The sequence below is a fragment of the Arvicanthis niloticus genome, chromosome 10 (genome assembly GCF_011762505.2).
Source record: "Arvicanthis niloticus isolate mArvNil1 chromosome 10, mArvNil1.pat.X, whole genome shotgun sequence".
NCBI classification, from domain to species: Eukaryota; Metazoa; Chordata; class Mammalia; order Rodentia; family Muridae; genus Arvicanthis; species Arvicanthis niloticus.
In genome coordinates, this window is record NC_047667.1 from 76,605,794 (window position 1) to 76,628,969 (window position 23,176).

General features: G+C 35.4%; 1 protein-coding gene across 1 annotated transcript in view; it reads right to left on the bottom strand.

Moving 5' to 3' along the window:
• LOC117716054 (uncharacterized) overlaps window positions 1-13,535 on the bottom strand; it is a 35,345-nt gene extending 21,810 nt beyond the window's left edge. Inside the window, 1 exon segment of the mRNA XM_076940997.1 lies at window positions 13,424-13,535. Within this exon segment, the coding sequence (XP_076797112.1) occupies window positions 13,424-13,535 (112 nt within the window).
• Window positions 13,536-23,176: the final 9,641 nt, after the last annotated feature.

The window sequence follows — 23,176 nt, forward strand, 5'->3', positions numbered from 1 at the left end:
AAAACATAAAGATGATTGTAAATGTAAGATTGTGGCTATAAATTGTTTTGTTTAAGGATAGATTAAGTATTCCATTCACATATATCTACTTTCTTTTAGTATTACTCTATCCCTCTGTTTTCTTTTCAACCTTGTCCATTTTAACTAAGAGAGAGAGAGAGAATAGAGAAAAGGAAAGGAAAATAAGAAATCCCTGAATCTACATTCTCTATTTAGTTTTCTACTTTTCCATTTTCAAATTATCCCTTAAAATGACAATCTATACTTTATGAAATAATCATAATTAGCCACCCACACTCAAGTGAATGGGATGACCACTGCCATCAACTCCTTCCTGCTGAATTCATGTAAAATATATATATATATATATATATATATATATATATATATATATATATATATATAAGCTGTGGGACTGCAGTAGGGGTAGAACATTAGAAAAATTGAGTAGACTTAAGCAAGTTAGCTTTTGCCTTTGTTATCCAATCTATGTATAGTTAGAAAGCTCAGTGCTCAACTTAAGTCCTGACTGGAATCATCTGAAATATGAGATGAAATGAAGTGATCTGGAATTAGGAGTCACTCTTGAACCTGTCCTGGGCACAAGTCTTGGAAAAAAACATCATGTAAGGCAAAAACAACTGGGAGGACAGGTTCCCAGAAGCTATGTGCAGATATTCTCCTGTAAGCAGAATCCATTGAGGCATATATCAGAAGATTAAAAGATTTCTTATACTGTTGGAACAGTGTTTAACATAGTGAAAATGTCAATATTACCACTATAATACTTTATAAGTAACTTCAAAAAATATACACATCCGGATGTGAACAACTTCTCAATACTAGGCATATAAATATAACATTAACCTTATACAACAAACCACATCAGATAGGCTTTGGTTCTTGGGCATAAACATTGATTGTAAAATAATATAGCATCTGATTTAGGCATTCATTATACATGTAGAATACCATAAGAATAAGGGTAATTCTCAATTTCTTATGGAATAACAAAAAATGGATAGGAAAAATAATGGCCAATATAAAAGAAATTCTGAGGAAATAGACAGGTAGATAAAAATAGAATAGAATTGAAGGCCCAGAAATAAACCCACACAGTTATGGCCACTTGGTCTTTGGCAAAGATACAGTGGAAAAAAAGAAAGCATTTTCAAGAATGCAAAGTGATCCATTGTTATATCTGTACAAATTTCAGTTTCAAGTGAATCAAGGACCTCCACCTAAAATCAGATATGCTCCGTCTAATAGATGAAAAAGTAGTAAAGATCCTCAAACATATAGGTATAGAGGAGAATTTTCTGGAAAGAACACCAATGGCTCAGGCTCCAAGATTAATAACTGACAAATGAGACTTCACAAAATTGAAAAGCTTCTGAAAGGCAAAGGACAGTGTCAATAGGACAAAGGAGCAACCTACAGATTGGGAAGAGATGTTTTCCAACTCTACAACAAATAAAGGACTAATATCCCAAATATACAAAGAACTCAAGACATTAGACTTCAGAGAACACAATAAATCTATTAAAATATGAGCTACAGAGCTAAACAAAGAATTATAACTGAGGAATACCAAATGGCTGAGAAGCACCTAAAGAAATGTTCAATATCCTTAGTCATTGGGGAAATGTAAATCAAAATAACACTGAGATTCCACCTCACACCAATCAGAATGGGTAAGATCAAAACTCAGGCAACAGCAGATTCTGGTGAGAATATGAAGAAAAAGGAGCACTCCTATGTTGCTGGTGGACTTGCAAGCTGGTGCAACCACTTTGGAAACAATCTGGCAATTCCTCAAGAAAATATTTCTACTAAAATACCAAGGTATACCATTCCTGGTCATATACTCAAAAGATGCTCTATCATATAGAAAAGACACTATTCCGCTGTGTTGTTAACAGCCTCATTTGGAATAGCCAGAAGCTATTTACCCTGCTTGTATCCCATGTGCCCTGCTTTTCTTTCTATATTGCTTTCAAATATGTTTACATGGCAATCGTTATTTTTTCTTTTCTGGTTATCTTCAGTAGTTTCAAGATATGTATGAGTGGAAACAAGGAAAGGACATATTGAGTATGGTAAACCAGATGCAGAAAGACAAACATTGCATGATATGCCTCATAGAAGGCCCTTCACTTCAAATATTTTGATGTGAGTAAATACCCATTGCTTCTTAAGGGAGAAGCTATGTTGTCTTTCTGAGGATATTTTTCATTTTTTTTATATAAATGCATATGTTTCAAATAGCTACTTTATTACTGGGTCCAATGAGGAAACTGATGTGTCTTTTTATATGTGCAATGGTACTTGGGCTCACTCTTACTAATGAGCTTCAAAGTGACTTCTCAACCAAGACCTGCCTCCACATTATTAAATTCATGTTTTTGAATAATCATGATACTCTTTAGCACTGACTTCTTTACTTTCAGCCCTAGACATTGTAGCATCAAATAGAACTGTGACAACAACAATAGACTTCTTTCTCTTAGTCACAATAATGGGTCAATAGGCTGAGCCAAAATCTCTCAGTGTTAAACTATTTTATTAAGGACAGATAGGAGATCCATTTACAGAATCAGAGGGAAAAGCACTGGGAAAATATCAATAATTTACCATTCCAACAGTTAGATATTAGTTTTTACTGGTTATTAGCCTCCATGATGAGTAAATTATTAATGCATGAGGTTATTCTGTAATTAGTACATCCTGGAGCAAACTTTCTATTTATTTTAATTTCCATAACTGCTTCATCCTGATAAGTTTAAAACTAAATGTGTTCATGGAATTTTTCTTTGCAGAAAGTAAATATATTTTATATAATATTTTATTTTCACAGATTTTTGTCCATCTTTAGTTTACCATAGTTACTATGCTTACGTAGTTACTGCCTGACTGTAGAGTGCTTATGGAATTGTCTTTTGTTTCTCTCTAAAATTAAGATGGTTACTTTCAATTTCAAGTCATTAAACGTATACAAAAATGTTTTTGGAATCTTTACTAGGTTTCAGTCCAAATTTTGTTAGTGTAAAAAATAGACACGTGGTTCTGTGTGTATTTATTTTATTTGTAATTTTCATTTTTCTCTATTAATGATTCATACCTTCATATTCAACTCCCCTGTACTTATATATTATTAATATCATTTTTCTTCTACCCACCTTAATCAGAGACACAAAAATCACAAAAGCTAATAAAGCAAGCAACATTTGGTTCTCTGTAAGTTTTGTGTACATTTGTTTTACAAATGTACACTTGGTCCTAATACAGTATACACTTATTTTTTAATTTATGGGTATTAATGTTTCATTTTCCTGTATCTTTAACATTTGTTTCTTCCCTGAGGAGAAAATAAGAAAACAACAGATGCTCTGGAATTGCAGTTACATGTAGACATGTTCGTACAAGTGGTTTTGAAATGGAATATTACTCAGCTATTAAAAATAATGAATTTGGGAAATTCTTAGGTAAATGGATGTAACTAGAAAATATCATCCTGAGTGAGGTAAACCAATAACAAAAGAACACACATGGTATTTACTCACTGATAAGCGGAGATTAGCCCAAAAATCTGAAACAACAAAGATTCAACTACCAGAGGACATGAAGCTCATGAAGAAGAAAGAACAAGTGAGGATGCCTAGGTCTTTCTTAGAAGGAGTAACTAAATACCCAAGGGAGCAAATATGGACACAAAGTGTGAGACAGAATCTGAAGGGGGGGTTGTAGGGAGACCATTCCATCTGGGTATTCATTCCATGGGCAGTCACCAAAAATAGACGCTGATAGGGATGTCAGGATGGGAAAGCTGACAGCAGCCTGATAAGGCTGTCTCCTTAGAGGTCCCCCAGAGTCGGACATACCCAGAGACAGATACCCACAGCTATCCATTAATCTGATCAAAGGTTCCCAATGGAGGAGTTAGAGAGTAAATTGTAGGAACCTTAATGGCTGGTGGCTCCGTGAGGAGAGCAACAATACCAACCAGCCAGAGCTCCCCAGGGTCTAAACCACCAGCCTAGGAGCACATATGGAGAGACACATGACTCCAGCTGTATATGTAGGGGAGGATGGCCTTGTTGGGCATAGGTGGGAGACAAGATCATTGGTACTCTGAAGGCTGAGCACTGAGGGGGGGGATCTGAGGGTGGGGAGGGGGGCTGGGGGTAGGTGGGTAAACACCTTCATAGAGGTAGGAGGAGGGGGGATGGGATAAGGGGTTCCTGGGTGGTGGGGGAAATATGGTAAGGGGATAAAATTTGAAATGTAAATATTATATCCAATAAAAGAGGGGAAAAAATAGAAAAGCGGTTAGAACCAACATTCTTAATAAAATGTCAGCCCTCTTTAAAAAAAAAACTATCTTGATACTAAAATTTGTTTTGAGAATTGTATATTGCAGAATGATCAGCCTTGGTGTATCTACTCAACAAGCAAGCTGGGCAGACCTGCTCAAACCTCTGAGGTCCAGGAATTCCATCTGGAGGCAGCGAAGACACAGCATCAGAGGATTGTCAATTTGCTCTCCCCCCCACTCCTCTTCTAATATCTCAGTGCCCATAATCAGCTTGAAGAAGCTAATGATGAGTCAGCGCCCCTATTCCCTGGGCATGGGGACTAAGGTAGTAAATGTTGGGCTGTCTCTCTAGGGAAAAGTAGTGGTTTTGTTGGAATAGAGAGGATTAGCTAGGGTTTATTGCATAGCCATAACCTATTAGTAGAAATCTGTATAATTAATATCAAGATGAAAATAAAAATTCTTAAATGGCACCAATTTATTTGTTTACAAATTTTAAGGTTTTCATTGGCATGAGCTTCTTAGTGATATGAGAGTGAAATGAATATTGTTACTCTCATAGGCATTGTACCAGTATAACACATTTAGGGATACAAAGCTTAGACCCAGTCCTTCTTTACCTTTTTTAACTGATTTGAGATGATCAGCCTGTGAGTTAAGGGACTATAGCAAATTCATGACTTGGAGTTTATTATAAGGGTGTTCTCTACGTTTTATTTAGAAATAGTTGAGTGGAGTTAACAGGCAACAGTCCATATTACCTTACATGGATAGCTGGTTTTCAAAACATCAGAAATCCTTAGAATTGACATGACAAACATTTCAGTATTAATGTTCATTTTCATTAGAGACCTGTCTGCTCCAGACAGCTTCCTATATTGAATTCTAAGAAGAAATTGAGCATCCTTGGAGTTACTCCAGTTGTGGTGAGACAGCCACTAGGCAAGAATTGCCACTTTCCTTCTACAGACAAATTACTGTCCAGAAAAGGACACACTTGCAGAATAGTCGACTGATTATATCTGCCTAGACAGAGTAATCAGCCCTTAATAATTCTGCAGCACTAAGGTCTTTCAGATAATCCTGGGCCAGAAGCTAGAAGAACAGATGCTCCAACATTTTGAAGTAGAGCGAGTGTCCAGGTGGTCAGAGGTCTCTATAAATTGGCTAAGTTTTAAAAACTATGATTTGTGCTTTCCACAATTATAGTTAACTCAGTCATTCTGGATTTCTGATGGGGTTGAAAACATATAGCTATTGACCTTAAGAGAAAAGATTTGAGTGGATGATCGTCAGCTGACATTCGTCCTAAAGCCAGGTTCAGAACTAAATGTTTTAGTTAGAATAGATGACAGAGGAGCTGGTTAGTCAACAAAAGGATGGACTGGGTATTAGGACTATCCTGTACCTCACTGGTACAAATTGGCATAATTATGCTCTAATTGTATTTTGAGAGAAAAGTTTCATTTAACAGGAAAGGTGATGTGTATGAGGAGCTAAGGTAGGAGGAGTACTGAGAGGAAGAAAAGGAGTGAGAAGGGGAGAAGAAGAAGGAGAGGAGAAGCTAGGTGATGAAAGAGAGAAAGAGGGGGGAGACAGGGAGGCAGATGTTCAAGTATCTTCACCAGTCAAAGATAGTTGTTGTATCTAGGTTGGTCAGTGGGTTACACCTCTGATTGAACAATTCCAAACTTATAAAGCCTATGATTAACATTATTTTTTAAAAATGTATAAATGCAAAAAGGATAAGGGGGCATGGGATAGGGGTTTCCTAAGGGGGGTGGGGGGGAATGGGGAAAGGGGACGCCATCTGAAGTGTAAATAAAATATCTAATAAAAAAAATGAAACCCAGGTTCTATAAGTAAAAATTGTTCTTAGCTACTCAGAAATTTCTTTAGACACTATTTTTGTTGATTTTATTTTTGTTTATTATTGAAAATGAATTTTAATTGCATTTCTATCTCCTTTTTATTAATTATTTTATTTATTTACCTTAAAAATGTTGTCCTCCTACCCAGTCTCTCCTACTTGAACCACACACCCCTCCCCATACACTTTGCATCCAAGAGGGTTTTCTCCCAGGCTCCCACACACACTCTTGCTTCACTATAATATCTCACATTGCTGGAACCTCAAGCCTCCAGAGGACCAAGTTTCTCTTCTCCCACTTCCATAATATAATGCAATTCTCATAGTTTGTGTTGTTATGTCTCCCTTTTAATTTCTGATTTTGTTTATTTGGGTATTTTTCTCTGTGTCCTTTAGTTAGTTTGGCTAAAGTTTTATCTATCTTGTTGATTTTCTCAAAGAATCAGCTCCTAGGTTTTTTTTAAATTCCTTGCATAGTTGTCTTTGTTTCTAATTTGTTGTTTTCAGCTCTGAGTTTGATTATTTTCTGGTGTCTACTCCTCTTGAAATCATTTTCTTCTCTTTTTTTTAGAACTTTCAGATGTGCAATCAATCTGATAGTGTAGGATCTCTTTAATTCCTTTATGAAGGAACTCAGAGCTTTAACTTTTCCTGGCACTACTGCTGTTTTGTGTCCCATAAGTTGTGGTAGGCTGTGCCACCATACAGGGTAGAGAATCGTGAATTTCTTTCTTTCTTTTGTTCCCTGACCAACTTATCATTGAGGAGAGTTATTCAGCTTCCCATGAGTATGTAGACTTTCTGTTGTTTTTGTTGTTACTGAAGAACAGCCTTAGTCCATGGTAATCTGATAGAATGTAAGGGAGGCATGTTTGTGTCTGAAAATATGCTCCATTTTTGTGAATGTACCAGGAGGTGCTGAGAAGCAGGTACATTCTTTTGTTTTAGAGGGAAATATTCTGTAAATAACTTTTAAATTCATTTGGTTCATAACTTTTTTTAGTTTCACTATGTCTGTATTAAGTTTCTGTTTCCACAATCTTTCCATTGGTACAAGAGGGCTATTGAAGTCTCACACTATTACTGTGTGAAGTTCAAGGTATGTTTACATCTTAAGTAATGTTTCTTTTACAAATGTGGTTGTCCTTGCATTTAGTGGAAAGATGTTCAGAAGTGTTCATCTTGATGAATTTTTCCTTTGTTGATAATAAAGTGTCTTTTTCTGTCTGTTTTTTATCACTTTTGTTTGAAATTTTACTTTATTGGATATTAGAATGACTACTCCACATTGTTTCTTGGGATCCATCTGCTTGGAATTTTTTCCCATCCTTTTATTCTGAGGTAGTGTCTGTCACTGAGGTGTGTTTCATGTAGACAGCAAAGTGCTGGGTCCTGTTTATATATCCAGTCTCCTTGATTATGTCTTTTTGTGTGGAATTTAGTCCATTGATGTTGAGAGATATTAAACACAAATAATTTTTGGTTCATGTTATTTTTGTTGCTAGAGGTGGAATTTGTGCTGTTCTCTTCTTTTGTTTTTTTTTTTTTTGTGTGTGTGTCTGAGAAGACAAATTTCTTGGTGTTTTGGCATGTAGTTTTTTCCTTCTATTGTCTTCTGTAGGTATGGTTTAGTGGAAATATATTGTTTAAATGTGATTTTGTCATGGAATATCTTGATATCTCCATGTATTGTAAGTTTTGCTGAGTGTATTAACCTGGGCTGGTGTTTGTGGTTTTTTAGGGTCAGTATCATTCTGCTATAGATCTGCTGGGTTTTACAGTCTCTGTTGAGAAGTCTGGCATAATTCTGATAGGTCTGCCTTTATATGTTACTTAACCTATTTCCTGTACCACTTTTTAATGCACTTTCTTTTTTCTCTGGCTTTAGTGCTTTGATTTTTATGTGACTTGAAGAATTTCTTCTCTGGCCCAATCTGTTTGGTTTCTAAGGGCTTCTTATGTGTTTATGGACATGACTTTTTTAGGTTAAGGAAGTTTTCTTCTTTGATTTTGTTGAAGATGTTTACTGTTCGTTGAATTGTGAATCTTCACTATCTTCTATACCTATTATTCTAAGCTTTGGACTTATAATTGTGTCCTTAATTTTTCTGTATGTTTTGGGTTAGAAGTTTATTTCATTTTATATTTTGTTTGACTGTTGTGCCAATGTTTTCTATGGTATCTTCTATCCCTTAAATTTCCTCTTCAAATTTTTGTATTCTACTAAAGATGCTTGCATCCTGAACTCTTTTCTAGGTTTTCAATCTCCAGGGTTGTCTCCCATTGTGATTTCTTTTTTGTTTCTACTTCTATTTTTAGACCATGAATAACCAGTTTTGTTTAATTCCTTCACCTATTTGATTGTGTTTTCTTATATTTCTTGAATTTATTTATGAGTTTCCTCTTTAAGGGCTTTTGCTTGTTTGCCTGTGTTCTGCTGTATTTTTTTCAGGGAGTTATATATGTCCCCCTTAAGGTCTTTTATCATCTTCATGCAATGAGATGTTTTAATTAGAATCTTTCCTTTTGGTTAGTAGGGTATTCATGCCTTGCTCTGGTGAGAAAGCTGGATTTGTTGCCAAGTGGTTTTGATTTCTGTTGCTTAAGTTCTTGTACTTCCCTCTCATTGTCTGGTTTTCTCTGATAGTAACTGTCCTTGCTGTCAATGACTGGAGCCTGTTTTTCCTATTAACCTAGTTATGTTGAGTCTTTTTGGGTCAGGGTATCTCTTATTGTAAGAGGGGGTCTGGAATACCTGATCTGTGAGTCTGGCTGTGACAGACCTCCTGCCAATAAAATGACTCTGTGTGTGGTCAGGGTGGAGCACAAGATCTGCTACATCTCAAGCACACTAACATACTAGAAGGAGGATGCATCTCCAGCAGCAAGGGGAGGTCTTATCTTCTTGGGGCCAAGACCTCCCAGTTAGAGCAGTGATTGGGGATGTAGGGGTTACAACTGCAATCCTGGTAGTGTCAGAACTCCTAAGGGTTACACCTGTCTCTATGTGTGGGTGAGGTGGATGGGGATGCTGGAGCACAGGATCTGCTCCCAAGTACAGTTGTGAAAGAGAAGCATGTGTGGTTCTCTTATTTTGGGTTTGTTGTGCAATGACTAATTTTCTGGGTGTAATTATCCTACTTGTATTTGAGTTTTGCTTCTAGTATCCTCTGTTGTGATGCCTTAATATAAAGATTTTGTTCATGGTTTTGTCATGGAATATCTTGGTATTTTTATATATGGTGATTGAGAGTTTTGTTGGAGTAGAGTAGGTTGGAGTGGCATTAGGGGTCTCTCAGGGTATGCATGATATCTGACTTCTAGCTTTTAGCATCTGTTATGAAATTATGATGTAAATCTAGTAGGTCTGCCTTTATATGTTACATGGCTGTTTTCCATTACAGTTTTTAATATTTTTTGTTTTTTTATTTGTATAATTAGTGTTATGGCTAATATATGCTGAGTAGTTCCTTTTCTTTTCCATCAATTTGGTGTTTTGTAGGCTTCTATTACCTTTGTGGCCATAACTTTCTTCAGGTTAGAGAAGTTTTGTTGTATGATTTTGTTGAAGATATTTTCTGGCTTTTTGAAATAGGAAAGTTCACATACTTCCATTGATATTATTCTTAGGTTTAGTCTTTTCATTGTTTTCCAAATACCCTGGATGTTTTCAATTAGGAACTTGTTACACTATGCATTTTTTAAACAAATGTGCCAAGGTCTTCTGTAGTATCTTCTTTGCCTGAGATTCATTCTTCCCACTCTTCTATTCTGTTGGTGATGTTTGCATTTGTAGCTCCTGATATCTTTTGGGAGTTTTCCAACTCCAGATTTTCCTCTATTTATGTTTACTTCATTCTCAACTTAAGGAAATAAATAACTACCTAATTACATAAATAAGTAAGAAAAAACAAATAAGTAAATGTGCAAGCAAATCTACCCTATGGTTTATTGTGACTGAGAAATAATATCCAAGGTGTTCTTCTGACTTCCTACATGTACAAGTGTATATACCTTTACAATCACAAATATACAGTATTTGATAAGAACAATATCCTAGAAAAGTATCAGTTCCAAATAAATTACCTGGAAAGGTGAAATTTTTAACTATCTTAGGAAGCTTAGCATTAGCAGAAAATTTCAACTTTCTCTAACTTCATGAAATTTCAAATATTTTATAGATCCTTGGTTTTGTTTGAATATATGCATATATTTATGTAAGTTATAATAATTTGCTCATGGTGCTGCGCTTGATAGGCAATAGGCTGTTCCATCTTAATAATATAGATAGGGGGAGATGTTAGGAGCTGCAGTGAGCGTGACAACATTCGCCATTACAAGATGGCGTGGGTATCCTGTGCTCCCACAAGTAAACAACTAACTGCGCAGGTGCAAAAGGCAAAAGTGCGCCAAAGTCACTGCCCATCTCCGGGGCGTAATATGGGGTGATGAGTGAACATCCAATCAGAAGTGAATATGCCACTCTAGGGTATGTATAGCAGTGCCTTTCCCGGGCTTTGGGTCTTTCCGCTTCTGCTGATACAAGAGGAAAGCCTCGCTGTAGTAACCACCTGAACACTGCCTCACATTTCTCTGTCTTTATTTGAGTCTACTGATCAACATTCTATTTCTGTATAATACCATGCAGTTTTTATTACTCTTTTGCTATAGTACAGCTCGAGGTTATAGATGGTGATTTCTCTGAATATTCTTTTATTGTTCAGGATTGGATTGTTTTGTTTTTTGTTTTGTATTGTATTTTGGAAGGCCTGGGTTAATTATTGTTTAGAATGAAGTAGAATTTTTTTTTAAGGTCTATGAAAAATTGCATTGAAATTTTGATGGAGGTATCATTGAATCTGCTTTTTGTAAGATGATACTTACATGGCTGTGGTATCACAGAATTAATTTGACTGTTTCTTTCAGTTTGCATTTGAAAGAATAGTTTGAGGATTATTAGTATTAGCTCTTCTTTGAAGGTCTAGTAGAATCTATGCTAAAACCATTTGGCCCTTGGGTAACTTTTAGGAGAATTTTAATGACTGCTTCTATTTCTATAGGGGTTAAATACTTGTTTAGTTTATTTGATCTTGATTTAACTTTGGTAAGTGGTATCTGTCTAGAAATTCGTTTATTTCATTAAGATTTTTCAATTTTTTGGAGTAGAGGTTGTTGAATGATTAAGTTTCTTAAGTGTCTGTCGCTCTATCTAGCTCTTCATTTCTTATTGGGTTGATTTGGCTACTGTCTCTCTGTCTTTTGTTTAGTTTTGCTCAGGGGTTTCTAGGTGATGTTTTCAAAAACCCAGCATTTAGTTTCATTGATTCTTTGTTTTGTTTTCATTGTCTCTAGTTGATGGATTTTAGGAGGGGCACATCAACCCACAGCAAAAACCATCAACCAAAACTTCGTCCTGACTATAAAGTAACCTATGCTTATTTTTTTTTTTTACTAAATATTTTATTGATATTTTATAGTGAAGCTGCAATTTACACACCAAATTCTTAGTTAAAAGTCCTTACAAGTATTCAAATGCTTTTGCCTCTTTTGTTTTTGTGACCATCATGACCTTAAGAAGTGGCTTTTTGCCTTCCCCTCACGCATTCCCATGTACCTAAAAACACAACAACATTTCTGTTGATGAAAAATCTCTAATTTTAAACACTATATATCTGGAATCACATAATGTGAGGCTCCTTATGAGGGTTACCTTGACATATTTTCAAGAATCCATAAATTTAACTTACTTTTTATTAGCATGTAGCATGGGCCATGTATGCTCTGCCCACTTATTTTTTAGTGGTTACCTACTATAATTTTATCTGCCTTGTAATTATTATAAATATTGACACGAATAACATCAGTATGTACCTCAGATGATATTTTGGTTGTGTACATACTTAGGAATGGAAGCTTGGGATCAGAGAGTGACTTTATTTCTAGTCTTTTGACTAGTGGGCAAAGTTTTGAATAATCATGGACCCCTGTCACATTCTTACCAGCATTTCATATGATATTACATTTCTCCATGTCCTTGCCCACACTCATTATCTCTTGACTTTTACTATGATTCCACTAGTATACATGGTTTGCATTGCATCAGGTTTGCCATAAGCATTGGAAATTTATTTTATTTGCTACCCACAGCTATTTATATCTATTTTATTCTACATTATGTAAAAGCTGAACACGTTCAAATTTGATACATTTTTTACAAAGCATACCCTCTTGTTTTCCTTAAATATTGATATACTTCATTTAATCTAAGCCTTTGCTTATATGTGAAACTTTCAGCTATTGTTCCCCTGTTCATTATTACCAAATTCTCAAATAAGATTCCATTCATCTCATGATCATCATTAGAACATGCTAAGAATATTTGAAAAATATTTTCCAAAAATTTTTAGTATAATAAATGGGCTTTTCTATCCTATTTGGTCTGTACAAGAGCATTTATGGTTATATCCAACAGATATTGTAAGTGAAATTTCATTGGCTACAGTTAGATGATGGAATTCCTCATGCTAGATACCATCTAAGTACCCATAGGGTGCTTGTAATCTGGAAATATATAATGGCACTGTAGTGCAATTGTTAATGATTATCTTGAAACTGACTTCTCCAAGTCTGAGTAGTTTTTAAAGATTGTTTTGTCTATCTTACGTTCTTTGTACACCTCCATCAGTATTCATCAAATATATATATATATATATATATATATATATATATATATATATATATATTTGAATATGAAATGTACTACCTTTTTTGGATTTGTTGGTCAAAGAGGTCTCATAGACACCCAAAACTTTACTTCCAATTGATATTGCTTGTGGTTACCCCCCAAGAACTTGAAAAACCATCACAAGAATGTCATAAACAAATTACATATTTCCAACACAGAATATGACCAAACAAGTAGTCAAAGAATTGGAAACACATCCCTCTATCCAGCTTGAAATGTGGTGGAAGTAATCATCAATCATACAAAAGTTTAAACCCTGTGACCTCCAGAAATATCTGAAAGTTACCTACCAAGACATTCCCAATATTTTATATGATTTCTCAGAATTCACAGCTATTTGGTTTGAAAGAATTTGGGGTTAATTACTATGTCTATTATTTTGATTGTTAATTTGGGCACTGATGCAATTTAGTTCATTATTTTTCTCTGGATACAACCAAGCTTTTGAAAAATATAATACCTTGTTCAATAATTTTATGCTTCATCCTCATACCTGTGAGGCTATGAGCAGAGAATGTCCCTCTCCTTCCTAGAATAAGCATCTCGATCACAACTGAGGATGAAAGAAGAGAGAACACAACCACCACATCTGGACTAGCTTTCATCTCTGTTCTTAGTACAGTGGATTATACTTTGTGTTCTTCATGTCCCCAAAGCTGGTGAGATACATTTAAAAACAGCTTCCCACCAGGCGGTGGTGGCACTCGCCTTTAATCCCAGCACTTGGGAGGCAGAGGCAGGTGGATTTCTGAGTTCGAGGCCAGCCTGGTCTACAGAGTGAGCTCCAGGACAGCCAGGGCTACGCAGAGAAACCCTGTCTCTAAAAACCAACCAACCAACAAACAAACAAAACAAAGCAAACAAACAAAGAAAAACAACAAATAAACCAGCTTCCCATTTTCTATAATGTTCAGGGGTTTTATATATCAGTGATTCTTTGAACATGACATTTACTAGGCATGCACTGTTGATGAAAATTTTTTCTTTGTGTATTTGATTTTATAGTTTGAGTGTTTTCTCTTTCCTTAATACCTAAGCTGATTACCAGGATGCAGTTAGTAGTGATATAACTTCAATTTTCAATGCATTCAACAAAAGCTTTTCTGTTTATAATGTGACAATAAATACAACATTCATTCATATTTTTCTGTTTTATAAGACAGAATTATTAAATCTCTGTGAAGAATGACATTATGCCTTTTTGGAAATATTTATTACGTTAGTGAGAGTAGTTGCAAAACATGATATTAAGAATCATAATGATAAAAAGAATGAAAGTGCAGTTGGTATTTATTAACCTTGGTCAAGGGTTCAGACTTTTTCAAAATATGCTCAGCTATTTTCTTTCTGAAGCCATCATTTAAAAGCTTATTTGAAAGGCTACAGATATAGTTCAGCAGTTAAGAATACCTACTGCTTTGCAGAGGTCAAGGCTGCAATTTATGATACCTATGTGGTGGCTTACAAGCATTTGTAACTCGAGTTCTAGGAATTCTGAACCTTTTTTTCTGCCTCTGAATGCACTAGGCATTCCCTGGGTATACAAATAATATGCATGCAATCATATATATGCATAAAATTTGTAATTGTTTAAAAAATATTAAATTTAAAGTATTTGTGATTGAAATAAAATTAATGACTGATTTTCTTTTTCAATAATGTTTCTAAGTTCTTTTATGTGACATTGAAATTGTTTTAAGTATTGCATGAAACTTATATACTTACTGTTCTTAATATATTAGGGCATTATTCATGTCATTTAAAAGTTAATGAGAAAATGCTAGGTAAGAAAAGAACTATAATTAATGGATTATGTGATTTTATACTATAGGTATAGTTGATTAACTTATTCTAATATTCCATGTGGAAGCATGTTGGGAAAAAAGGCTGGGGATCCCACGGTTCCTCCTGCCATGCTGTGGGTAGTCTGCTGGGAACGCTCTGGGTTCCTCCAGCTGGAAGTTGGGCCCAGCTGCTCATTAACTAAAAGCCTCTCCCTGGCTCCTCACGGTTCCTCATAGAGGCGCAGCCCCAACACATGAGTAAGCCCTTGGGTTTCCAAAACTGGTTTATTCACATGGTGGATCTGTGAATGGATCTGGATGCATACCTCCATAAACCCAGGATCGACCTGAGTTAAAAGGGGAGGGGAGAAGGGGGGAGGGGCTGGGGAGGAATGTTTAATCGGCTCCACCTCTGGCCTTCAGGTACCTCATTAGTATGTAAATCTCTCTAGGGCCTGTTCCTGCCCTCCACCTGTGTACTTGACTGAAGGGTGAAGGTGGAATGGAGATTAGACCTCCTGTTAGGCCCAACAGAAGCACACAAATTTCTTACTACCACCCCAATATTGGGAATTCTCAAATGAAACACACTTGCCTGCACACACAGAAACACACACACACAAACACACACACACATAAACAGACTTACAGCTATATATTTTAACATGCCATAAAGAGCACAATGATTGGGAAACTCCCGAACTTTCACGTTGCTAATGCTGCCCCTCTGTTACTTCTGAATTATTACTTAATAAAATCTATATTTCATCTTTGCTATCCTTGATCAACTGAGAGGCTTGGTCCAGGGGCCACTCTTCCCCAGCACTTACATGATGTTATACTCTCTCTTCTGCACTACTCAATCTGGTCCTTCTTCTTCCCCAGCACGGTGATAGTAAATTTTTCTTCTTACCTGGTTTTTCTTGCCTGCTAAAATTAAAGTACTATCTCTTTCTCCCTGCCCAGCAGTTTGCTCATGGCAAATTTGTTTACCACCTAGAGGCATGGACACTCAGCATCTCACCTTCAGGATTCTCATGCAATTTGGGAACCCATAATGCAAGCATTAAACCAAATACACAACATTATACCCTTTTCCTTAAAGTAAAAAGACTTCCTTTATTTTTTTAAAAAATATCCGTGTGTGTGTGTGTGTGTGTGTGTGTGTGTGTGTGCTTACTAAGTGGTACATGTTGTTCATTTCAAACTATTTCTGCAGAGATCAGCGAATACCTTGATATGTTATTACTCACCTTCCTCCTTATTTGGTACAAGGTTTGTTGTTCACTTCTGAGTGTGTCCAGCTCAGTAGCCCATTATCCTTTGGGGATTACCCAGCCTCTGCCTTTCATATCACAATAGGATTTCTGGAGTTGCAAATGATTTCCTATCTGATTTTAAATGGTCTCTGTGGTTTTGAACTCAGGTCCAGTTCCTCATGTTTTCATGACAAATTATAAACCTACTAAGTAGTCTGCTACCACCCACTCATTCTTTTAAAAAAAAATCACCCTCCTACATTTTTTTTCAGGACTTAGAAGTAAATCAAAGTTAATTTGATAATTAGCAAATCTTTGATCTCATAGTAATTTTTAATTGGAAAAATTTAGAAGGCTTATTTCAATAGTTTTCACAGTGTTGAATATTTCTGCATGCCTATTGACTATCTAAATTATTATTGATCAGTCTTCTTGCTGCTTAATTCTCACTGGGTATTAAAATTGAGCCCTGATGTTTCATTTATTTCAAAGCTTTGCTAATCTTATGATAATCACATTTTTATTCTTTGTTAGGACCTCTTAGTACCAGGGCTTTATCATGAAAAATGCAGACTTGATTGCCAGTACTCATTGATCTTCATAGAGAATCTGCAAATTCTTCTCTTTTTTTCTTTCTTTATTTTTATTGCACAAGATATTTGTTGCCTACAGGCAGCCTGTGTCCAATTGTTGCCAAATATGTTTTTCCTTTCATGTCTAGCATAATTAATGTAATACACCCTTTCATTTATTTCTGTATACTCAACAACCCTTATAGTTCTTAAAATATGGCAAACTATAAGTACTCAATGAAAAAAATCAATATATAGTTCAAGTTTAATATGCTGTGTGTCTTGCTCTTCAGGGGGCATTATTAATATTTTATATTGCATAATATTCATAGAGTTTATTTCTCCTATACTCTGGCCATTGATTTCCAGTTGTATTTGCATTTTTGTAACAATAATCAAGATTATGCTTATATAACCAACACTTGAGCAAACAAACCAACAAATGAAATATCTGTTTGTACAAGCTGCTGAAAAAATAAAAAATATATTTATATAATCATATAAAAATCTCATTAAGAAAATCAATGCATTTTTTACAATGAAGATGGTGTAAAAGTCTGTATTAATCAATATTTTCCTGTTGTGCAATACCATTATTTTACACTATAATCATGTCATTTGCAGAAATGTTATTGATTTCTTGAGACAGACAAGTGTTCAACACTTGTATATGTGGTGTTTAATACTAGAATGGCCCTTTTACTCCACAAATGTGGCCTAAGCTGGTGGGGTCAGCACAATTGGCAAACTGCTTATTATGCTATTAGGAGGATCTGAATTCTAACTCCAGAATTAGAATATACGGGAACTTTCTATAGCAGTGATTCCTTGTGGTCCTACTTCTGCTCAACTGGAGGAACATACTTATGTTGAAGCAAGATAGTAAGTGAAACTGTCAAAAAATCAAGATAGGTGCCTTTTGAGATTAACCTCTGGCCTACACACAGAGAGAGAAGGGAGGAGGCAGGTAAGAAGGGAAGGAGAGAGAAAGAAGAAAGTCTACAAAGAAATAGTAGTATTTTGGAATTTATATGTGATTTTGTTCCTGAAAATAAAAATCAGGGAAGAGTTATATCTTAGTTGGGGTTTTACTGCTGTGAACAGACACCATGACCAAGGCAAGTCTTGTAAATTATACCATTTAATTTGGCTGGCTTAAAGGTTCAGAGGTTTAGTCCATCATCAAGGTGGCAGCAGCATAGCATCTAGGCAGGGATAATGCAGGCACAGCTGAGAGTTCTATATCTTCATTTGACAAGTGCTAATGGAAGACTGACTTTCAGCAGCTAGGCTGAGGGTCTTCAACCTACACCACCAGTGACACACCTACTTCAACAGGGCCACCCCTCTTAATAGTGCCATTCCCTCAGTCAAGCATAATCAAACCTTCACAAATGAATTGTCAATTTTTAAAGAAGTTCATATAATACAGTCTTCTGAACTCATATGATAGGTGAATTAAAATGACTAGCCGAATAAGCTGTTCAACTACATTAAAGATTGATAAGCTATGCATGTTGGCATAAACTCTTAATCCCGACGTTTGGAAAGCAGAGACAAGCAGACCTTTCTGAGTTTGAGTCCAGCCTGTGTATAAGTGAGTTCCAGATTACCCAGGGCTACATATTAAAATCTTGTTTCACACTAAACAAAGAAAACAAATAAACAAAGAGTATTAGAGGGGCTCATTGTTTAACTGCACTTGCTGATCTTCAGGAGGACTAGAGTTTGGTTGTAATGGTCATGTTTGGTGGCTTACAACTATTTATATTCAAACTATAGGGATTTGGTGATGTCTACTAGCATATGTCAGCATCGAATACCTGTTCTCTCATCCGTCTATCTATCTATCTATCTATCTATCTATCTATCTATCTATCGATTAATCTATCATATATCTATCACATGTATATATATATATATATATATATATATATATATATATGAGCTTTTTAAGGCTCATTCAAATCTAAGGTTCTGAACAGTTGAGAGTCACTACTAGAACAGAAGATATGTCTGGAAGAGGCTGAAAAATGACACTCTCCAAACTTGTGAGCTACCTGCAGGCTATACCATACTCTCAGGCTTTTGTGAGTTATTACCCATGCTGGGTTGGGCTTTGGTGATAGAGTTGTCTTTGAATAAACCCTACCTTTGTGTGTAACCTCTTACAACTATTTCTGCAATTAAGCCCAATAAAGCATTGGTCAATAAATCAGACTTTCATAATACCCTTAATTTGATCTGTTCTCTGTATCCTATTGAATAAGTTGATGTTTGCTCATGTCTCTATGGAATGATTTCACAAAATAGGTGATAGGAAAAAATGTAGGGGTGATGGTGGGGGACTGTAAGTGGGCTTGTGTCAAGGTATACCTACCCCTATAAAATTATGCCACACAGTACATCTTGTATAAGAGATTTACTGAGGAAGGGGGTAGTGAAATGCCATCTTGGTTTGAAGACAGGAAGAAGAGATAAAGGCAAATAAGCAGACAGAAAGAAGACAAGAGACAGAAGAGAAAGGCGGACAAATAAAGAATGAGAAAGGTAAGAGATGAGACAGACCTAGAGAGATATGAGTTGGCCGGAAGCCATTTTATGCTCAGCAATTAGCACACCCAGTGGACTTGGTGATGACTGGTGATACTGTAAGGTGCTGCTACATCTATGAGGGCAGGCCACTGGGAATGTCTGTTTGTTAAACAACTTAGCATTCTGTTAATTGAAGTGTAGTCCTGTGCATGGTTTCTTCTATTGTTAAGGTACTCTTAACTAGTTGTAAATTTCTTTATGGGAGGAATTCCACTTTCTCAGAGTCAAGAACACATCAATATAATAATTCACTGCAATCAAATAGGCTTCATCCCAGGGATGCAGGGACAGTTTAGCATAAGAAAATCCATCAATGCAATCAACTGCATAAACAAACTCAAGGAAAAAAACACATAATCATTTCATTAGATGATGAAAAAGCATTTGACAAATTTCAACATTCTTTATGATTAAAAGTCTAGGAAAGTTTAAGAATTCAATGTCAATACCTAAACATAGTAAAAACAATATACAGCAAACCAGTACCCAATATCAAACTAAATGGAGAGAAACTTGAACCTCTTTAAAATCAGGGACTAGACCTAGCTGGTATGCTCCTGTGAAGACAACATATGTTGAACCATGCTAGAGAAAGCACTGCACTCAGAGCAATAGGTAAGAACCCTCCCCACAACTTTATGCTCCAGAGCTGTAACCAGAAGCCTTGGGTACTCAGGATCCATCGCCCATCCAAAACCTAACCCTCTGGAATACCTCTCCCTTTCCTTTCTTCTCTTGGTCCTTTTGGCTGTGATAGACACCTAGCTGGTCTGCTCCTGTGAAGACACCATATCCTGAACCATCTGAGAGGAGCCACTGCATTCTGAGCAGCTGAGGAACAACTGCACTCAGAGCAGCAGGATTTCAGGATCCCAGAGGCAGTCTGAGTCCCAGGATAATCGATGATAGATAGATAGATAGATAGATAGATAGATAGATAGATAGATAGATCGGAGACCCAAATAAATGATACAAATGAATTGTGTTCACATAGAAAATTTAGTAGAAACAGGAGCTTATGTTAGTATAGTTTTTCAGAAGTTTTGGAATCCAAATTGACTACTTCCAAAGTTTTATATACAATTTATAGGAATTGGTAAATTATTAGGAATAAGAAAAAGTGTCCAGTGGGAACTAAAGGACAAAATGCAAAGTTGGGAACTTATAGGACTGGCATAACCATAAATTTATGGGAAAGTTATCTTTCACAACACTGGGGTATGTAAATTAATATTCCTTGAAATTCCTGGGACAGGAATTGAGGAAATTAAGTCTAATATTTTAGTTCATTTTGGGGAAGTTATTAATAATGCTGATGATGAAAAATCACAAACTATGCCCCTGTTCTAGAAACAAGACATGTAATGTATCCAATTTCCAAATTTATAAAAGAGGAAGCTGCTGACATACCCTTGCTCTGAAAATGTATACTTAACTGACCAGCATAGCAAAAACAGTGTCCCTAAACAAAACAAAAATTGCAGGCACTTCAACAACTAGTAAAAGAATAGCTGTAGGCTCAACATCTAGAAGAGTCTACAAGTCCCATGGAATCCCTGAGTTTGCTGTAAAAAAGAAATCAGGAAAATAGAGGCTGATAACAGATGTAAGAGCAGTTAATTCAACTAAAGTAACATTTATGTCCATGTATTTCCTTTAACATCTTTCTTACAAAGATCCTAGCCTATAATAATAACTGACTTTGAGGATTGCTTTTTCAAAATACCCTTGCAGGAGAAGGCCAGGTAAAGTCTTGCTTTCTCAATACCTACTCTGAAAAATATTCATCCACTAAGGGGATAACATTGGAAGATATTTTCACAGCACATGTTAAATAGTCCAACATTAGGTCTAAATTTTGTGAAAAAAAACATTAAAATAATTTATAAGCAATTTCCTCAGTCTATTCTATTATTTATCATTATATGTATGACATTTGTTGGCTGATTCTGAAAAACATGTTTTAGAAAATATGTTTAACGTAACAGAAGGAATTCTGCCCTGCTCCAAAAGGAGAAAAATACAAAGAGGAAATTCTCTTAGGTATTTGGATTTTAATATCAAACAACATAAAATTTGACCATAAAAGGTACAGATACTTAGGGACCAATAGAAAGCACTTAACAATTTTCAAAAATTAATGATATTAGCTGACAGAGGCCTAAAATTTGATTAGGTGTACATGAGTTAAGTAATTTGCTTCAAACATTAAAATGAGATTTGAATTTAAACATTCCAAGCTGTCTAACAGATGATACAGTAAAAGAGGTATTTCTTGCATACTACAAGATGCATTTGTGAATTGAATTTGTCCTAAAATTGTTCTCATTTTGTTTATTTTGCCTTCAATTCATTTTTCTACTGGATTCATTTTGCCAATTAAAAAAATGAATAGAATTGTTTTTTTTTTGTAGCTCAAAAATAAAGTAAAACAATTAAGACATATACAGAAAATGTTTCTGAGTTAATTATAAAAGGTAGAATAAAATGATGCCAATTATCAGGAACAGCTCCAGGAAAAATTATAGTACATATTAATAATGTTGGCATTATGTTATTACAGGTAATCAAAAAAGATTGGCAAAGAGCATGATGTAACTAACTACTTGGCAAATATTATAAGAAATATCTAAAGAGTAATTGTGTTCAGTTTATAAAAAGAACAACTTAGATTACTTCTCACATCATAAAAAGAACAATAATTTCAACAATTGATAAATTTTTTTGTTTGATGTTATTAGATTCTGTTCCCCGTGAATGGGTTTCTTTAGGTAGCCCTGAAACTCCTCTATCTTGCTCTGTAGACCAGGCTAGCCTGGGATCCCGGGATCCACCTATCCAATATGCCTCCCATGTGCTGTGATTAAAGCATTACGCTAAAACAACTGACTCAATAAAGTGATTCAAAGTGATGTTTATAATGAATACAAAGTTCAATAAAGTATGCCAGCATTGCATAAGTACTGTATTTATGTTTTCATTCAGTTGACTTTGCAAAATTACCATGTAACAGCACAGAATTACATTTCAATAGGATTCTCTTGTAGAGTCCAGAATCCATAAGCAAAAGAATAATTTTGGACCCTTAACTCACAGCAAATAAAAGGAACTCATTACAGTTCAAAGACTTTCTGGTAATAACTTTGAAAGGAAGGTTCATAATAGGCAACCAGCATCCTTGGAGAATTTTACAAGCTTTGTGAGGAAATTTAACCTGCAAGACTCTGAAAACTGTAACCTGAGATTACAGAGCTATGACAAAGTGCCATTTGAACCATCATTGACCAGGATTGACCTAATAAAAATAAACTGCTCTGATTCACATTACCTTAATTTTCATTGCAACAACAGTGTTATTAGGAAATACCTGCATAGTAGTGCATGTTAACCTCTCAGAGGCCTGTCTGCTCCTTCAGCTTATGATTTTACGTTGTTGGTACTTAAGATGTCTTGTGTGATGGCTATTCTTGGTTGTCAATTTGATGACATCTGGAAAACACTATAACCAAGAGTTGGACTGAATACCAAGTTATTTTGCTTGGTGTGTATTGTTGAATCTACTTCTTGCATGGAATATTGAGCTAGGAAAACAAATAAATTTAATCCGATTTTGTGGAAAGACACACTTTTAATCTGGGTCACACCTTATGCTGGAAACATATATAAGAATGGGAAAGAAGACATGCTTTTTCTCTGTGTTTCCTCAACTTGCTAGCTTGTTCATTCTTGAACTTACATTGAAGATTAACTCTTCAGGATTCCAGTGTATACATTCATCTTTTTGGATTCACCAATTACTCTGTTATTTTAGTTTCTGTTTACAACCATTGATTGTTATATTACCTGGTCATCTATCTATATATCGTGTCAAGAAAAACTCTTTCTATATAAGTAGATTCATTTCAGAAGTATTATTACTCTAGAGAATCCTAAAAATATGGAATTTGGTCAGGCATCAGAACATTTCTCTGAGAGACCTAGCCATATTGTTTTGGACAGGATTGGTGGAAGAGATTTGGAACTTTGGGCTAGAAAA